This window comes from Delphinapterus leucas, chromosome 10 (genome assembly GCF_059928025.1).
Source record: "Delphinapterus leucas isolate spDelLeu-1000000601 "Yukka" chromosome 10, BTC_Dleu_Yukka2, whole genome shotgun sequence".
NCBI classification, from domain to species: Eukaryota; Metazoa; Chordata; class Mammalia; order Artiodactyla; family Monodontidae; genus Delphinapterus; species Delphinapterus leucas.
In genome coordinates, this window is record NC_143138.1 from 66,087,284 (window position 1) to 66,106,799 (window position 19,516).

Sequence of the window (19,516 nt, forward strand, 5' to 3'; positions counted from 1 at the left end):
GGCAAAAATATTGTCATAACTCTTGGACCTGACATGTACAGTGGTGTAAATTTGGTAGCTGGGGGGGCAGGTGGAAGCCTATGGGCAGTCACAGAGTGTGACTGGATGCTTCATTTGGGGACTGGTTGATAGCCCTCCTCACTCCCCATAAAACCCCAGGATCCTCTACCTGATCTATGCTTCCCTGCCTCTACAGAGGGGTCTGGGCACCCCTAGAGAGAAACACTCACCCCACCCTAGGCCTCACCTTGTGCACCTGAGCTTCTCAGGGCCTCAGCCCTGATGGTGGGGTCCTCAGTGCCTTTAAGCATAGCCAAGATGTCCAGCAGGAAATGCAAACTCTCCTGCTCCTCTGGGGTCAATGCTTCTGGCCCCTTGTATTGGTAGAGAGAATGGAAGGATGGGGTCTCAAGGGCCAGGGTCTCGGGGTTGCAATCAGGAAGTCCCACCTTAGCACTCCCAGTCCCCAACTGAGGGTGAGCCCCATCTCTGTCCCATCCATGGTTGAGGATTAGTTGTTCACCCTTAGGACCAATCCAGCCTCATCTTCTGCCCAAGTTGTCTTCTACAGCTTCTCTAAAGCCAGCAGTGTTGGCCCCCCATGTGCAGGTGGGGCCAGGCCTGTGTAAACAGAAGCCACTTCCATGAAGAAGCAGAGTCCAGCCTCCAGGGATGACATGGGCCTAGGTGTGTCCTGGAAAGAGGATACCTCTCTGGTGATGTCCAGCCTAGAGGTCAGCGCAAAGTGGAAGACAAAAAAAGGTAGGTCCATCCCTAGTCTGTGTCCCTTCCACACATTAGAACTGTGGGGATGATATGGGTTCAGGGAAATGGTCTGGGGTACCTAGCTTCCTGAGGGGAGGCTGATCCTTTTGCCTCTTGGTACCCAGAATGTCCCAGATGGAACTCTCTGGGATCATTAATCAGGGCCAAGTCTGACTTGACCTGGACTTTGGTGGATGCTGACCATCCCAGGCATAACTGGGATCAGATGAGATGAGGTTGGAGAGACCACAGGGCCGTCCCAGGATCCAGCCCTTCCTCTCCATTTGGCATCTTTTATATCCCTTAGTGATGGACCCTAGACCCATATCCACCTGAGCAGAGAGATCTGGTGAAGATCTAGATGTGAGTGAGGCCAGTGGCCTTGGAGGGATCACCCCAGGAGGGAGTCTATGTGCCAGGGAGAAAAGCCAAGGCTGGGTCTTGAGGAGGCACTTCCTGGGGAAGGAGAGGAAGCAGGGCCTGTAAAAACCTCCGAGGGGCAGGACAAGCAGCAGGAGGAAGCCAAGGTCACAAGGGTGGGTGAGGCTTTGAAGAGGCCAGAAAGATTTCAGTTGAGAAAAAGACGATAGCCGCCCCACCCTGCCCCATTTTAGCTATATGGTGTTCCATGGTGACTTTGGCAATACCAAGTTTTGGGGAGCAGTGGTAGCAGATATAAGATGGCCAACACCAAGGCAATGGAAACTGTGAGAGAAGATGACTTCAAGAGTTTGACTGGAAGGAAGGGAACAATGGAAGGACTTGGGGTGCTGGGAGGTATCTAAAGGCAGGAGGCTTTTATGTGCTTAATTACTGGAAAGGAGAGGGGAAGGGGCCTGGAAAGGGAACAGTGGAAAGTGTGAGGGGGTCTGCAGGACAGTGTGAATACCCTATGGAGGAAGGTACCAGTGACTGGCCTAACTGAGGAGCATGTTGGGGGCAGAGTGGAGTGGGAGGATGAAAGCCTTCTAGCCAGGATCTGCAACCAGCCTTGGCACCATTTCCATGAGGGCCGTCCAACTCCATCTGCCAGCCCCTGAAAGGGACTGAAGACTCTCTCTCTGGTCAGAATGCTCTGCCCACACTCTAGGCTGGCCAAAAGTCAGGCAGGCTAGGGTATTCATGTCTCCAAGTTGCTCTCAACCCATGACTGATGGAGATTTGAGAATGAATACCTTAGCATTCCCTTGCTCTGATGGGAACAATAATGTGAGGCCCATGTTCTACAATGGCTCCCAGAGTCCCCAGAAGGATTTGGTCCTTGTTGCTCACAGTGGGAACTTGTTTGATGACACACGCCTTTATTGGCTGCTTTCCCTGTCTTCTTGCCACTCCTCTACTGGTGCTTCTTGTCCTCATCTCCCACATTAACTATATGCACTTGTATCTTAGTCTCCTGGTGTGCTTCTGGAGAAAGTGAGGCAGACGCTGTCCATGAAAGAGGGACAAATGGTAGCAAGCACAATCACGAGGACTTCTTCTCATAGGTGACCACTGACCTGTACAAATGGGCCCCTAGCTCACAGACTTAGCCAGTACTCTTGATGCTCAGAAGATAGGATGGGCCAGGGTCTGGGTCTGAGGTAGGTCTGCCTCTGTCACACCAACTTGTTCTTGCCTGACCCCGGAGTTGGCTAGAGGCAGGCCCAGGACCCTGAAGATGGACAGTCACAAAGTGCCTTGGGTCCCAGAGTAGCCCAGGCCTCAGGCCCTGCGGAATAAGCCCAGAGTGACCTGCCTGGGAGGTCCCCTGGCCTCTGACTCTTCATCACCTGCTCTGTTACCCTCCCCCACAAAAATTGCCCCCACCCATGCCTGTGGAAGGGCCTGTCAAGTACGGAGGCTGGCACTTTCTGCTCCTCCACCCTCTGCTACCCTCAATGTGCACCACAGAACCTGTTCTGTGCCCTCATCCGTGCTTGGGGAAGGGCGACCGAGCCATTGCCCCCACCAAAGGCCCAGGACATACCCTAAGAGGCCTCCAGGGGGCGCCGCCGCGAAGCCTGTCGTGGGCTCTTCGGAGCGCAGCGGTGGTGGGCAGGCGCCCCCTTCTCAAGCCCCCAGGTTCTGCTGGCCCGCCCCTTCGCCGGTGCTCGCAGGCTGGGTCCTGCTGAGAACGGCCCCCACCATACACGTGTCGTGCGGCCCACCGCTTCTTCCTTTCTCCCCCAGTCCGAGGTCGGACCCCAAATCCTGGGCAGGCCCAGCGTCCACATGTCCGTCTGTATGTTCACCGGTTTCCGTGTGACCATGGGTCGGCGCGCCCTGCTCCGGCCACGGCAGGTGCGGGGTTAAAGCAGGGGGGAGGTTTTCCCGAGTCGGGAGGGGGGACGAGGGGCGGACCCTGTCCAGCCCCGCCCCGCGCCGGAGAAGAGCCGGAGCCCCGCCGGAGCCCCACCGGAGCCCCGCCGGAGCCCGGCCTCAGACCCAGCCAGAGCAGGCACCAGCGGAACCGGAACCGCGGACCCTGCGCCCCGGCGGCGCCGGAGCCCCGGCCGGTGAGTCCCGCGGGAGCCGCGCTCAGGGGAAGTTTAGGGCGCGGGGTGTAGAGCCCCAAGCGCGCTCGCTCGGACCCGCCCCCCCTTCCGCGAGCTGGAAGTTTGGGGCCGGGAGGCCCTCGCGCCAGGAGGCCCTCGCGCCAGGGGTCCCAGGAGCGTGCCTCCCCGCGGGAAAGGAGAAGCCAGGGAACTTGGAATCTGTTAAGTCCAGCTGCCCATTTCTGCTGGCAACGCCCTGGACTCTGGGAACCTAGAGTCCAGTGCTCGTGGGTTCCCAAAAATCATCCCCCTCCCCGTCCCAGACACCAAGAAGGCAGGCCTCTGGGGACTTGGCATGGGCAAACCCCTGAGGGTAGATCTTGAGGGGAAATGTGGGACTCTGGCCTCCAGCCCCTCCCCTCCCAGTCTCAAACACTCTGATCTTGGCCTTTGCTGGTGGGAATGTATGCAGTCTATGGAATGGCTCCCAAAGGGGTTTTAAGGATACCCTGGACTCTGATCCCTGGCAGCAGGTTGGAGACCCTGATGGCTGCCCAGAGCACACTGGAAGCCAGTAGGGGGAAGGGTACAGTAAAACTCCACTGATGCAGAACACCAGGGTGAGGATTGTTGAGGCAAAGGGAAGGGGGGGGGCTAGGGTGGAAAGTCCTATTCTAGTCACCTTACCTCCCACCTAGACCTAGATTCAACCGGGGAGCAACTAGGTGAGGGCAAAGTATGGGAGGAGAATCCCTCAAGCCCCATAGCAAGTCAGGAAGTTGCCTGGGTAACTGGGAGACTGCCCTCCTTCCCACTCCAGGAGGACCTCCACATCAGTGTGCTAGGCAGTGGAGGTGTGTCTTCCCTCTGCTTTTCCCACCAGCAATTTTGGCCCAGGCTGCTCATCTGTACCCTGAGGGGCTGGTCAGTGGCTCTGACCCTTTGTTTTCCCTCTTTTCTCTAGGTGAAAGCAAAGTCCTTGGACTGGCCCCACACTCCCTTGTAGCCCTGGTAGAGTCAAGATGTGGCCCCATCATGCCCTTCAGTGAGGCCTGCAGCCTGAGCAGATAGCATGGCCTGCCACTGGAGGTGAACACCATGGCTACAGGAGGTGGCCGGGCCTTTGCTTGGCAGGTGTTCCCACCCATGCCCACCTGCCGGGTATATGGTACAGTGGCATACCAGGATGGGCACCTGCTAGTGTTGGGGGGCTGTGGCCGAGCTGGACTGCCTTTGGACACTGCCGAGACATTGGACATGGCCTCACATACGTGGCTGGCACTGGCGCCCCTGCTCACTGCCCGGGCTGGTGCGGCTGCTGTGGTACTGGGCAAGCAGGTGCTAGTGGTGGGCGGTGTGGATGAGGGCCAGAGCCCGGTAGCTGCTGTGGAGGCCTTCCTGGCTGATGAGGGCCGCTGGGAGCGTCGGGCTACCCTACCTCAGGCAGCCATGGGGGTTGCAACTGTGGAGAGAGGTGAGTGGCCTTCCAAGGAAGGTCCCTCAGGTGCCCCAACACCCTCCATTCTTTCCTGACTTGGTCCCTTACCTTCAGAGATTGGGCAAGAGCTGTAAATTTTGCCTGGGTGCCCTGGACATGGCTTTGTTTCTTGTACCCTTCCCTACCTAGCTCTGAGCTGGGCTAGCAGCAGCCTAAACTGCCTTTTCCAGCTGTGAGGTGGGAGTCAGAGCCCAGGCTAGCCACCAGCATGATGGGAGGCCCAAGCCACCTCCCTGCCCCATTCCTCCTCTGTAAGAGACAAGAAGGGGTGGCCCAATGACTCCCACAGTTATAAATAGTCTGGGAGAGGGGGATGGGAGCAGGGCCTTGGCTCAGAGCCCGGCAAGTGCTTAAATTCCTCGCACCACACAAACAAACCAGGGAGACTGAAATGGACAAAAGCCAAGCTGGCCTGGAGGCAGTTGCCATGGAAGCCCCTAGCTAACTGGCTGTCTGCCCAAGGCCCCCACACATTCCCCTAGCTGACCCTGAGAGTATAACAGGGCAAGAACCTACTCTAGTGAAAGGGCAGGGTACAGAAGTGCTGGCAGAAGGCTTGTGGACAGCACCCCCATCCTGCAGGCCCAAGCTCCTCTCCCAGCCCCCCAGCTGATCCCCAGAGCCCCCTCTCCAGTCTGAGCTCCATGCTGAACAGATCTCCATATGACCCCCACCCCTGGCTTAAACCATCCCCCACCCTCCTTCCCCCGTGAGAGTCCCTACATTGTGGCCTCCAGGTCTGACCACCAGTCCTGCTTGGATGCCAGACTTGGTTGCCATAGCGTCTCCAGGGAGACAGAGACGGCTTATAATTAGATTGGCTGCCTCCTGCTCTTCACTTGAAGGGGCCCTGGCCAGAGTGGGAATCCTAGCTCTCCCAGCCCCCACTCCAGGCAGGCAGGAGGGTTTCTGCTGCCAGGGAGGGGTACCATAAATAGGTTTGTCCTAAGCCACCTCCAGCCCTGACCAGGGCTGTTGTCAGGGTGGAGTGCTGTGGCCAGGTCCAGGGATAGTCTGTATTACTCTTTTCTCCGCAGATGGTATGGTGTATGCACTGGGGGGAATGGGCCCTGACACAACCCCCCAGGCCCAGGTTCGGGTGTATGAACCCCGCCGGGACTGCTGGCTTTCGCTGCCCTCGATGCCCACACCCTGCTACGGGGCCTCCACCTTCCTGAACGGGAACAAGATCTATGTCCTGGGTAAGGACCTGGGGATGTGGAAAATTATAGGTTGGCTGGGATCAAGCTTAATCTGGGATGGTGGGACAAGAGAAGTTTTGTTGGTTTGAGCCAGGGTTGCTCTGAGGCTCTGACCTCTGGTGGTCCTGCTGAGGCTGGAAAACCAAACCCCAGTGCCTAAGGATCTTTGCGGTTGATCTGTGCTCTGGTGTGCACACAGCTGGGTATGAGTAGCTGGGGTGGGCAGTGGTAAAGGCTCAGCAACCTGGTAAAGGAAGAGGCTGCCAGGCCTCCTGGGCTGCCTCCCAGGTGCCCCAATTCCATTGGCAGGGGGCCGCCAGGGCAAGCTCCCAGTGACTGCTTTTGAGGCCTTTGATCTGGAGGCCTGTACCTGGACCCGACACCCAAGCCTGCCCAGCCGCCGGGCCTTTGCCGGCTGCGTGATGGCCGAAGGCAGCGTCTTTAGCCTGGGTGGCCTGCAGCAGCCCGGGCCCCACAATTTCTACTCCCGCCCACACTTTGTCAACACTGTGGAGATGTTCGACCTGGAGCATGGTGAGCAGTGGCTGGTCTGGGCTATTCTCCCACTCTCCATGGGATGGAGGGGTGCAGTGTGTGTGAGGGGGCTAGATCTGACCTCCCCTCCCCTGCAGGGTCCTGGACCAAGCTGCCCCGAAGCCTGCGCATGAGGGATAAGAGGGCCGACTTTGTGGTTGGCTCACTTGGGGACCACATCGTGGCCATTGGGGGCCTTGGTGAGTCTCTGTGGGGCTAGGGATAGGAGGGGAGCCCAAGACAGGAAAGAGTAGCCCCCTGCGTGAGCACCACCTCCTGCCCTTCTCTAGGTACTCCAGGGGTCAGGGCTTTGTGAGCTTCCCTTTCCCAATCTGTAAAACAGTCAATGGGTGGTCTGCCTGGCTCAGCTTTTGGGGTGTCTCTCAGCACCTAACTGTGGGTTCTGTACCAGCAGGGGCCTAGGAGATAAAAACAGGACAAATGACCACTGAATGAATGGAGAAATAGAAATGTGAATGAATAAATGAATGAGTGATGAAATGGGGGCAATGAGTAGCAATGCATGGATAGCCCATCCTGGGGTAATGCATGCTGGGCCATGCTCTGAGCTCAGGGAGAAAAAGAGCTGGAGCCCCTGCAGCCTGCGCCCTTTACAACATCTGTCTTCTTCCTGCAGGAAACCAGCCGTGCCCTCTGGGCTCTGTGGAGGGCTTCAGCCTTGCACGGCGGCGCTGGGAGGCACTGCCTGCCATGCCTACGGCCCGCTGCTCCTGTTCTAGTCTGCAGGCTGGGCCCCGGCTGTTTGCCATCGGGGGTGTGGCCCAGGGTCCCAGTCAAGCTGTGGAGGCACTGTGTCTGCGTGATGGGGTCTGAATGCCTGATGGGACCTGTCCACTGGAGCAGTTCAGTGCCAGAAGCAGATGTCTGTGGTTCCTTTTGCTGCTGAGAAAGCTCACTGTGGCTCTGTGGGATGAGGGAGGCACAGGGTGGGGCACTTGAGACACCGTGTCTGGGACTTGGGGGTGGCCTTCATCTTTAGCAAAGGACACACATACCTTTACACCCACCTTTACTCCCTTTCATTCACGGACCATGCCCAGCTCCACCCTTGCTCTGGAACCTACTGGGCCCTCTGTCCAACTGGGAAGTGGGGGAGGGCAGAGCTGGCCTCCTGCCCCACAGGTCAGTGCCTACCTGGAGTTGATCAGGCCCTCCCCAATGGCTGTTCCTGAAAAGTCCTAGCTGTCAGCCTGCCTTGAAGGCCCTTGTGGACTCAAGAGGTAAGAGAGGGTGGGAACACAGAGGGGTACAGGAGTGGATGTGGGGACCTCCAAAGGGCCAGAAGAATGGTGGCTTTGGGCCCTTTACACTGCTGGCTGTGTGACCTTGGGCAAGTCATTTCACCTCTCTGTGCCTCAGCATCCTCATCTATAAATGGGGATCTCTGAAACCTTCCTGCCCTACCTACCTCACAGGGCTGTTGTGAGGATCCAGGGAGTTCAGATGTGGAAGTAAAAGTGCTGCTAAATCTGGCTTATGGTCTCTGGTGTGGACTTCTGCGTTGCCCCTGAGCCCCTGGCCCTCAACTTTCTCAAGGGATGAGGGTCTAGAGGAGCCTTTAGGACCTGGCCTCTGCCCCCAAAGTGTCCTGGTGTCTTAGTCCCACTTAAGCCTCAGTTCTCTGTTGGTGACGTAGGATGACCCCCATCCCCTATTGCCCTGGCTGTTAGAGGGCACTCACAGCAAGACCATAGAAGAGCTCAGAAAACTGCAACAAAATACCATAGGATCAGGATGACCTCAAGATTCACATCACACAGCATCCTCAAAGCCTCTGCTCACCTCCGGTGGTGGTGGGGGGGGGTGTGTGTCCAGTGGGGGCTGTCCCTCTGTCCCAGCTGTGGTGAAGCTGTCTCTTAGGCATGACTGTGTTGCCACTCACCAGACCCCTAGAGGCAGTAGCATCCCAGAAAAAGCAAAGCTGCCAGCCCTTGCCTCCTCCTCCAGTCTTTGCTGCCCACTAGTAGGGACCATTGACTCTGCTTTCCCTGCAGCCGTACTGATTGCAAGGGGTTCACAGTTGAGTTTGTGGCAAGAATGGATTTGGGGTCCTGGAACCCACCTGCTGTGGCCAAGGTAACCCTCCTGGACCATTAGCCTCCTGCAGGCCTTACCTCTTCTCACTCACTGGCAAGACTCCCCAGGCAGCACCTCCCCCAACCAGCACAAGGCTGCACAAGGCTCCATGGCACAAGCAACATAGGAGCCAGGCGCAGGGCCTGGCTGTGCCTTACTGTTCTCCAGCCTCTGAGATCTCTTGGGCTGCAAGCACAGACAGGCCACTGAGTTAGCTGTCCTTGTTTAATGTTCTGGACCAGTTTAGACACTCAGAGACCCCAGCATGAAGGTAATGCTGCAGCAGCTTGGGTCTTGGGATCCCTGGGAGGTCAGGCAGTGTGTTGGTGACTGGGGCCTGGGGCCCCATGTTGTCACTGCCACAATGGCTACCACGGGATGGCTGGCAGAAGTTCTGCTGGTAGGTGGTGCTGGCATGGGAAGGCTGGATCTGCACAAAGTGGACAAGGCGCTGGGGGAGGTCACTGAGTCCTGGCCCTGACCGGAAATCAGCCTGGTAGGAGGATTCAAGGGGCCGTGGCTGGCGCAACTCCAGTTCACAGGGTACCCAGCGCAGGAAGGTGTGCTGCTGCCACAGGCGCTCCAGGTCTTTCCGCCTTCCGATTCCCTGTAGCAGGCAGGAGGGGCCCTCCTCAATGGTACGGGCCCTTGGCCCACAGTCCTGGCACCAGGCAATTCCTTGGGCCCCTCCTATACCCAAGCCTGCCTGGTGATGCCTGGCCTGTGCCTGGCCTCCCTGGCCTGGACCCCAGCCTCTTTGGCCTGCATCCCCAGTCATGCCTTCCATTCCAGAGTGAATGAAGCCCCCAGAAAGTCAGTGGTTCCTAAGATATTTGCACATTGTCAGGCAAGCTGGTGGGGGAAACCAAAGCAGAGGTACATCTGTTTGTAGAATGGGCTGTTTCCCAGAAGAAAGAGGTTGTCAGGAAGACAGACACTCCTCTGTCTGTATAAAGAGCCCTCTCTCCCTGCAATGTCTTATCCCCTCCACCCTACCTCAACTTCAACCTAGGCTGGGAGTCTGCCCATTTTCCTTCCTCTCTCTAGCACTCACTTTGTCAAAGGAAGTGCGGTTGTCATGCTTGGAGAAGAAATGTTGCTGCGCTGGCTCCTAGAAAGACAGTGAAAAAGAAGGTGAATGGGGAAAGATGATGCTTACCTGTCCCCAAGATGCTAACTCAGGGCCCCATAATGGAGGGAAGTTGCCAGGAGCCACCACCCTTAAACTGCTAAACTGCCAACACACTGAAAGGGCAGATAAAAATTAAAGCAACACCTCATTCCTGGAACGTCTCATCCCAGCACTTGCTCTCAAAGCAGAAGCCTCTGGGGCCACTGATTGAGGAAGGGGCTGAGGCATTTTCCAGGACATCCTGCCGTTAGTGGGGCAGTGGTTTAAGTTTCACATTGGGTCCTTTAGATCATCCAGGACTAGGCTCCAGCTCTCTCCTCCTCTCTTTCACTCTCTCAACAGCAACCCAGCCTCTTGGCCCTAAATACCACCTGGAAACTGAAATTTCTCTTTAGAGCTTGAGCTCTCTCCCGAATTCCAGACTCACTAGCCAACCACCTGCTCCATATTTCCATGTAAATGTCTAACGGGCATCTCCAAACACATGGCTGAGCTCTGGATCATTCCCCAAAACCACCCCACCTATAGCCTCCCCCAGCTCAGGTCATGGCAGCTAGATCTTGCCAAACACCTCGGAGTCCCCTTGATTCTTTTCTTTCACACTCTACATCCAGTGTGCCAGGAAATCCTGCTGATACTTCCTTCAATATGTACTCAGGATCAGACCACTTCTCAGCATAGCCGCTGCTTTCTCTGGTCTAAGCCACCTTCCCCTCATGCCTCAATTACTGCAAGAGCTTCCCACTTGGTGCCCCTACTTCCAAGCTTGCCTCTCCAGTTTATTGTCCTCTTAGAAGGCAGAATAACTCTTTTAATATGTAAATCAGATCACACTCCTTGTTTGCCAAAAATCCACAACAGTTCCTCATGTTTATAAAAGTCAAAGTCATCATAGTGGTCCATGAGATCCACATGATATTGATTCCTCCATTACCTCTAGCCACACTGGCGTCCTCACTGTTCCTCAAATACACTAGCTACTTTCATCTTGGACCTTTGTACTACCAGTTACTTCTGCCTGGGACTTTTCTCCCAGCTGGCCATGACTCCCTCTCACCTACCTCTTGGGAGGCCTTCCTTGACCACTACTACACCAGCAGTCCCATCACCCCAAGCCAGCATTTTTCACCTTCTAACATACTGTATTACTATGTATTATGTTGCTGTTTACCATCCGATGCCCCTGACTAGAACACAAGCACCTCATGGGCAAGGTTACTGTCTGTTTTACTCACATCTATAACTCCAACACTGAGCCTGGCACTGTGCTCAATACATATTTGCTGTTAAATCAGTGAACAGGGACAGAAGATCCCCAGGGCATTTGCTTTAGCCCAGTTGGGACCAGAGAGCCATGCCCCATCCCCAGGCAGAGAGAGACCACCTCTCAGGCCCCTAGACCTCAGCAGGAATCTCTCCCAAGACCGTCCACCTTGCCTTTGTGCCTGGTCTCTGCCCCCAGGGTCCCTCCACCTCAGCCACTCAGCTTCTTCTGCTGCAGACCAGAATGAAGTACCTGATCTGGTGAGTCCAATCTTGGCTGGGTTGAGGTATGAGCAATGGCTGACAATAAGTTGCTAGATAAAAGTCAGGGGCTAGCTCCATCCCAGATCCCTGAACCAGAATCTTCGGGGTGGAGCCTTTAACGAGCTCCCCTATTGGGACCTCCTGCCTTAGACAGCCGGTGTTCTCCAAATCGAATGAAAGCTCCATGAAGGTAGGAAGCCAGCTGGCCTTACCTTTCATTCCTCATAAAGCAAACTGACACAAGAGATTAAAAACCCAGAGCCCTTTTAGGAAAAAAATAGAAAATCTTCAGAATCTAGAGCTAGGCAAAGAGTTCTTAGATGTGACACCAAAAGCAAGAGCCATAAAAGAAAAAAAAATCAATAAATTAGACCTCATCAAAAATTTTTTTTAAGTTTTGCTCTGTGAAAGTCCATGTGAAGAGGATGAAAAGACAAGTTACAGACTGAGAGAAAATATTTGCAAATCACATATCCAATAAAGGACTAGTATCTAGAATGTATAAAGAACTCTTACAACTGAACAGCAAAATAAAAAATCCAATTAGAAAATGGGCAAACAACATGAAGACATTTCTTCAAAGAGGATATACAGATGGCAAATAACACATGAAAAGATGTTCACCATCACTGAACGTTAGGGAAATGCAAATTAAAACCACAGTGAGAGGGCTTCCCTGGTGGTGCAGTGGTTAGGAGTCTGCCTGCCAATGCAGGGGACACGGGTTCGAGCCCTGGCCCCGGAGGGTCCCACATGTCATGGAGCATCTAGGCCCGTGTGCCACAACTACTGAGACTGCGCTCTAGAGCCTGCAAGCCACAACTACTGAAGCCTGCGTGCCTAGAGCCTGTGCTCCACAACAAGAGAAGCCACAACAATGAGAAGCCCGCACACCACAACAAAGAGTAGCCCCCGCTCACCACAACTAGAGAAAACCTGCGCACAGCAATGACGACCCAACACACTCAAAAAAAAAAAAAAAAAAAAAAACCCACAGTGAGCTATCATGACACATCAATCAGAATGGCTAAAATAAAAAATAGAGACAACACCAAATGTTGGTGAGAATGCAGAGAAATACAATCATTTGCTCAATGCAGGTGGGAATGTAAAATGTAAAACAGCCACTCTGGAAAACAGTTTGACAATTAAAAAAAAAAAAAACTTAACATGCAGGAGGTACAATATAGGGGTAGGAGAAAAAAAGTTATTATGGGATTATATGAAATCGTGTGTGAAACTTTTCAAAATTGTAAAGTGCTATAGAATTTAAAGAATCTTTCCTTCAATTAAAAAAAATTTCCATCCACATTAAAAAACCAGACAAACAACTTAAATGCAACTACGGGGACTTCCCTGGTGGTCCAATGGCTAAGACTCTGAGCTCCCATTGCAGGGGGCCAGGTTCTATCCCTCGTCAGGGAACAAGATCCTACATGCCGCAACTAAGAGTCCGCATGCCCGCAACTAAAAGATTCTGCATGTTGCAACTACAAAAAGATCCCGCATGCCACAACTAAAAAAAGATCCTGCAGACTGCAACTAAAGATCCCTCACGTGGCAACGAAGATCCTGTGTGCCGAAACTAAGACCCGGTGCAGCCAAATAAATAAATAAAATATTAAAAATAAATAAATAAATGCAACTATCATATGACCCAGCAATTGCACTCCCAGGTATTTATTCCAAAGAAATGAAAATTTATGTTCACCCAAAAACCTGTACACAAATGTTCATAGCAACTTTATTTGTAAGAGGTAAAAACTGGAATCAGCCCAGATACATTTTCATAGATGGATGGTTAAGTAAACTGCTATATACATACCACAGAATACTACTCAGTAATGGAAATTGAACCGTTGATACACACAACTTGGAGGAATCTTCAGGAAATTATGCTGAGCAAGAAGAGCCATTCCCCAAAGGTTGCATGCTGTATCATTCCATTCACATAACGTTTCTGAAGTCACAAAATTTTAGAAATGGAGGAAAAATAGCAGTTAGGGACAGGGGAAGGGTGGAGGAATGAGAGGCTGATGGGTATAAAAGGGCAGGACCAGGGATCCTTGTGATATTGGTCAGTATCTTGACTGTGGTGGTGGATGCACAAACCTACACGGGTGATAAGATTTTATAGATCTTTTTTTTTCTCTTGCAAATGAAGTGACCAACAAGGGATTAATCTCCAAAATATACAAACAGCTCATGCAGCTCAATATCAAAAAAACAAACAACCCAATCAAAAAATGGGCAGAAGATCTAAATAGACATTTCTCCAAAGAAGACATACAGATGGCCAGGAGGCACATGAAAAGATGCTCAACATCATTAATTGTTAGAGAAATGCAAATCACAACTACAATGAGGCATCACCTCACACCAGTCAGAATGGCCATCATGAAAAAATCTATAAACAATAAATGCTGGAGAGGATGCGGAGAAAAGGGAACCCTCCTACATTGTTGGTGGGAATTTAAATTGGTAACAGCCACTATGGAGAACAGTATGGAGATTACTTAAAAAGCTAAAAATAGAGCTAGCATATGATCCAACAAGCTCACTCCTGGGCATATATCTGGAGAAAACCATAATTCAAAAAGATACGTGTACCCCAATGTTCATTGCAGTACTATTTATAATAGCCAGGACATGGAAGCAACCTAAATACCCATCAATAGAGGAATGGATAAAGAAGATGTGGATAAAGAATGGATAAAGAATACTACTCAGCCATAAAAAGAAAGAATGCCATTTGCAGCAACATGGATGGAACTAGAACTTGTCATACAGAGTGAAGTAAGTCAGACAGAGAACAACAAATATCATGTGATATCACTTATATGTGGAATCTAAAAAAATTGTACAAATAAACCTATTTACAGAACAGAAATAGAGTCACAGATATAGAAAGCAAACTTATGGTTACCAAGGGGGAAAGCAGGGGGAATGGATAAATTGGGAGATTGGGATTGACATATACACACTACTATATATAAAATAGATAACTAATAAGAACCTACTGTATAGAACAGGGAACTCTACTCAATATTCTTTAACGACCTATATGGGAGTAGAATCTAAAAAAGAGTGGATATATGTATATGTATAATTGACTCACTTTGCTATACAGCAGAAACTAACACAACATTGTAAATCAGCTATACTGTTATTAAAATTAATTTTAAAAAGATTTTATAGATTTTTATGGGTTTTTATGGCCATGCCACGTGGCTTGTGGGGTCTTAGTTCCCTGACCAGGGATCGAACACAGGCCCTCAGCAGTGAGAGCGTGAAGTCCTAACCACTGGACCACCAGAGAATTCCAAGATTTTATAGATCTTAATACGCACACACAAATGAGGAAATCTGAATGAAATAGGTAGACTGCAGCAATGTCAGCGTCCTGGTTGTGATATTTTACTATAGATATGCAAAACGTTACCATTGGGGGAAACTGGGCAAAGCGTAAAAGGGATCTCTCTTTACTAATTCTTACAACTGTTTCTGAATCTACAACCATCTCAAAAAAAATTTCAATTAAAAAATCTGGAGGTCTGGGGCATGTTCCAGTTGCCCCCCCAATCCCTCCCCCATCTCTACCCTTAGCTTTAAAATTGTACACAGCCCTAGAATGTGGATGCCTCTGCTGTTGGAGGCAGGTCTGAATTTGGAAACTCACTATTCTTACAGTGACAGGATAATCTATCGACTCCCACTGACTTGAGTTTTATTCTCACAACTGTGGGAGTCTAGTGAAAAGTGCAGTCATTTCCTCTCCACCCAGGCAGTTCTAAGTATTCTTGTCCCTGAGGAGAATTTCACCTGCATCTTTGCTTCTAAACCATCTAAAGCTCCTTTTCCACTCAGGTGGTAAAATCCGTGGTCTCTGAGCAGGTAGGGCTTGGGCTAGGGTTTGAGCTAAAGAGGCCTTGGAAGAGAAGTAGGTTTCCTGGGATGGGTCAATGTTTGTCTGTGGGAGGACTAAGGGCCTCTCTGGAGGCTGGGCAGTGTGCAATTAGTGGGGTACTGAGTGAGGAGTCCCTGTGGCAGACTGAGGCATGGTGGGGGGTGGGGCAGAGGCAGAGACACAGCAATCACGGCACCACCAACGAAGGACCTGCCTCCAACCATGAGCCCTGGCACTCTGGCCTGACCTTAAGAACAAACAAGACCAGGATTACATTCCCCAAGAGTCAGACAGGCGAAGGCTAGAAATAAACTAATCTGGTTTAGAAGAAAAAAAGAAAAAGAAGAATAAAAAGAAAAAAGAATCTTCTTGCATCTGAATGACAAAATTTCTACCTGCCCCAAACTAAAGGTAAGTGGCTGCTACATCTTGGAAAGGTTTTCAACAAGAATAGCTGCAGTCAGCCCGCTGACACTTGGTATCTCTCAGCAAATAAGAAAAAAGAATGTGCACCTTCCCTGAGTAGTCCCACTAATTAAAACGGCTTTAGATCTAGAAAGGGTCAGACTTGGCATTTGTACAACCTAAGCCCAAGATACACAGACCATGCTATTTTGGGGTTGCTGATAATGCCAACATGTAACAAGACTTCACTTCAATCAAAACATGTCCCCAAATATATCCTCTACTCTGTCCCTGGGGGACAGACTAAGAGGACATTCAGGTCTTTGGGATGAGGGCTGCCACTGAGGACTACTACAGACACCCAGCAGGAAGTGCCCAGGTTACCTCTGTCCCTGTACTAGGCAGATCTCATCACTCTCTCAAGGGAGGTGGCCCCAGACGAGCAGTCTGGAGCTGCATTTGGGCCTTGCTCAGTAGGCAGTACCAGGCAGCCATTCCAACTGGGCATGCTAAGGAAGTTTAGGCTCTGTAGCATGGCAGACTCCAAGACCCTGCTCTTGGCCTGGGAAAGCAATTTGTAGAGAATCCAGATGGCCAGTCAAGTAGGACCTGGCTAGAGGCTGGGAAACAAGAAGCTGCAGTGGGCGGAGCATGTTCCAGGCACACTTCCAGGTCCCTCTCAGCCCTCCTCCACCCTGACCTTTCCCAGGGGTCTGATGTGAGCACACTTCTCACCAGGTTGACTTCCCTCTGACCTGAAAGGAAGCCTGGAAAGGAGATGGAGGGAAGGAGGGAGGAGGTGTTTCTTCTCCTGGCTCCCTTCCAGGCCCGCCCCTACCTGGCTGTGTCTCTCTACCCGAAATCACCACTTCTCTCAGGAGAGCCCTCTCCATACCACTCTCTCCATCTGGGTTCTAGGAGCCATGCCTTCCCCTTGTTCCTTAAGGCCCAGCAGTACTGACCACTTGGTTGTTACCATCCTGTGAGAATGCCTTTCCCTGAAGCTCCCACACCTACTCCTTTATATGTATACCCTCCTGAGTTCTGTTTTGAGTGGGCTTTTTACTTTTGGGACCCTGACTATGCTCAGTGTCCCCTCCTTGTCTCCAGGCCTGGAAGCAGTGGAGGGCCTGCAGCCCTGCATCCCTCTCCTGTTATCTGGAAGCCTTTTCCAGCCACCCTAGGCCGATTCTGCCATCACTCCTTTCCAGTCCTCCTTGGTTAGGCATGGGGGTGGACACCTGCCACTTTCTATGCTGTTTTACTGACCAGAGGAGGCCTCCTACTCACTCCTGAGCCCCTGGACTACGAGGCTGACTGTGAGCTAGACCATTGACTTTCATGGCATCAAGGAATCTGTGCTGAAGGACAGCCGTCTGCAAAACTCAAGGCTTACTTCTTGGGTTCTGGAGGCTCTCTCACCATGACCACCCACCCCACCTGGACCCTGACTCTTCCTCCATCTAGAAGGAGCAGTGAGCAAAATTGTCCAGCCTGGTACTGGCTCTTCTCCACCCATGTATCTGTAGGGGGAGGACCTGATATTTCAGGGAAGAGGGGCCAGGCCTCATGCAAGTCCCGGGGATAGGCTGGCCTCAAGTGTCAGTCCAGTTGTGGTAAGGTTAAGGATATTGCTCTTGGGGCCTGAGAGAAGCAGAATCTGGCTCAGCCGTGGCAGCTGCACCCAGGGCTGCCTCGTACCTGACAGCGCTGCAGGAACACTGCTGGGGGCTGGGGCTTGGCTGCAAGGCGATATTCTCGAGCACTTTCACTCTTGAATTGGCCTCTGTAGTGCCCATAGAAGCCACTGTTGTGCTGTAACAAGGCAGGCTTGAGGGTGAATCCCACCCCAACCCCCACCCTGAGTCCTAGACCTCAGAGCCCCCAGGCTAGAAGCCTCTCCTGGGAGTTCCTGACAGAATAAAAAGAATCAGAGGAGGAGGGACACCCTGGAGAGGGGCCAACAGAGAGGTGTCTCCATCCACCATTAGAACAGTTGGCCTCAGCTGTGCTGGCCCACCTGGGAGGGTTATGTCTGTAAGGAAAGGGTGCCTTCCTTCCTTCCTCCCCTCCTTCCTCTCACCCTCCCTCCCCTTCCTTCCTTCCTTCCTCCCTCCCTCCCTCCCCCCCTTCCTTCCTTTCTCTCTCTCTCTCTTTCTTTCTTCAATAGGGTCCTAATATGGGCTGGGGACACACACAGCAGTGAAAAGACAGAAAGACCCTGCTTCTATCAACCTTCCTTCTGGTGAGGGAGTAAGACAAGTGAATAGAGTCAGGAAAGAAAGAACCTGATGACTAGATCGAGTGACAGGGAGTAGGGACAGCATCTCATGACAATGGGTGTGGTACTTGAAGGAGTCAGCCATGTGAGGGGCAGCAGAAGAGCATTCTATGTGGTGAGAACTGCAAGTGCAAAGATTCAGAGGCCAGAGACAGAGTTGTGTTGGAAGAACCGAAAAAAAAAAAAAAAAAGAGGCCTTATTGACTAAAAGGCTGTGAGCAAGACAAGGAGAAGTAAGGTGAGGTCAGGGAGGGACAGGACCTAGACTGGGTTAGGAATATGGATTCTCTTCCAAGAGCAAGGGAAGACTTCAGCAGGGAAGGGGACCAGACAGGTTCTGAGTTGGGGTGACTTAGGAAGCACTGAGCAGAGTTTTGAGAACAGGGCCACCATCTAGTAGCGTGGTCCTTCCCTGGGGGATCTGAGAGGAAGTCCCCTTCATTGTCTTCCCTGCATTGTTAATAGAGGTCAAAGGTCACTGAAAAGCCAGGATTAAATGGATACATATTCTGCATCTATTGACAAAGTCACGAACACCTGTTTGCTACACACTTTGTTATTCTGGGGCAAGTAGGGCACCCTCTGAAACTGGAGCACTTAAACAAAGGATGAACTTTCCCAAAGAAGTACCTCACCAACAGTGGATACCTTCTGGAGAGAATTTCAGAGACAAGGACTGTCAGAAGACAGAAATGAGCACCTATTGGGGGTATAAGAAGCTGTACTGTGCTGATGTCATTAGGCTGACAACATGGATGACCATGTCTGGCCTGGGAACTCTTATGGCCCAACCTCACTGTCCTGAATACCCCCTGGAGAGGACAATGGGTCTAGTCCACGCCATGATCATAGTCCTGAGCAGAAAGAACCTGTTCCCAGCTGGCCTCTGGCCATCAAAGTGGGCTCCTAAGCGTGCCTGGGAAGCCCTTTATCTTTTCATCCCACTGAGGGCTTGGGTCATCCAACTCATCTGTCCATCCTTCTACTATTGTCAAACACTCCTTTCTCTCTATTCAGTTTATTTCAACAGTATTTACTGGGCCTTTACTGTATTGCAGGCATGGGACATACAGATAGAAGAAGGCAGTCTTTAGCCTCAAGATGTTCCCAGTCTAGAGAGCAGTCAAACTACAGAAGTTTGGGGGGATCAAACAAAGGACTGGGAATAAATGGGGTGGCTAGAGGACTAAGAGGATCAGCTAATCCAGGCATGAGACCAGGACACATGGAAGAGGGCATGGTGTCAGGAAGACTAGATAAGCTGTAGGGGGACCTCATAATGGCAGAGGGGGAGTGGGCAGTTTGGGGTCCTCCTCTAGCCTGGATGCTGGATGAAACCATTCTCACTTTACTCTCATGAGTAATTCATATTTCAGGTACTACCCCAGGGCCAGGGGCTAGGATTAATGTAAAGTACACTCTTACCCAGGAGCCTACTAAAGCACTTTGCATCTTTCTGGGAAAGGAGCAGAAAAGGCAAACTTTCCTCTTGTCTTTTTGAGGTTACTTCTGGAGAAAGAGCATCTCAGCAGGTCAACTTCTTGTTGCTTAGTGACAAAGGGATGTTGTGACTACACAATGCTCCTGATTGTTGAGGCAGAGCCCCGCCTGCTACCCCTTTGTGCTTCCTGCTCTATTCTTACTTCTCTCTGAGAGAAATCTGTCCCTCAGCATTAACAGCTTGGGAGAGT

At 51.8% G+C, this 19,516-nt stretch overlaps 2 protein-coding genes across 2 annotated transcripts; one reads left to right on the forward strand and one right to left on the reverse strand.

The window, feature by feature from the left end:
• The first annotated feature begins 2,503 nt into the window (after window positions 1–2,503).
• KLHDC8B (kelch domain containing 8B) lies at window positions 2,504–8,055 on the forward strand. The gene is made up of 6 exons (XM_022573174.2): window positions 2,504–3,263; window positions 4,207–4,716; window positions 5,778–5,942; window positions 6,252–6,476; window positions 6,575–6,676; window positions 7,114–8,055. The coding sequence occupies exons 2-6, from the start codon at window positions 4,341–4,343 to the stop codon at window positions 7,308–7,310; spliced, it is 1,065 nt and encodes a 354-aa protein (XP_022428882.1). The 5' UTR covers window positions 2,504–3,263; window positions 4,207–4,340; the 3' UTR covers window positions 7,311–8,055.
• A 729-nt stretch (window positions 8,056–8,784) lies between these two features.
• Window positions 8,785–19,277, reverse strand: CIMIP7 (ciliary microtubule inner protein 7). Its single transcript, XM_022572481.2, has 4 exons — window positions 19,251–19,277; window positions 17,246–17,359; window positions 9,628–9,684; window positions 8,785–9,201 (listed from the first exon to the last, which is right to left on the reverse strand). The coding sequence occupies exons 1-4, from the start codon at window positions 19,275–19,277 to the stop codon at window positions 8,785–8,787; spliced, it is 615 nt and encodes a 204-aa protein (XP_022428189.1).
• Between the last annotated feature and the right edge of the window lie 239 nt (window positions 19,278–19,516).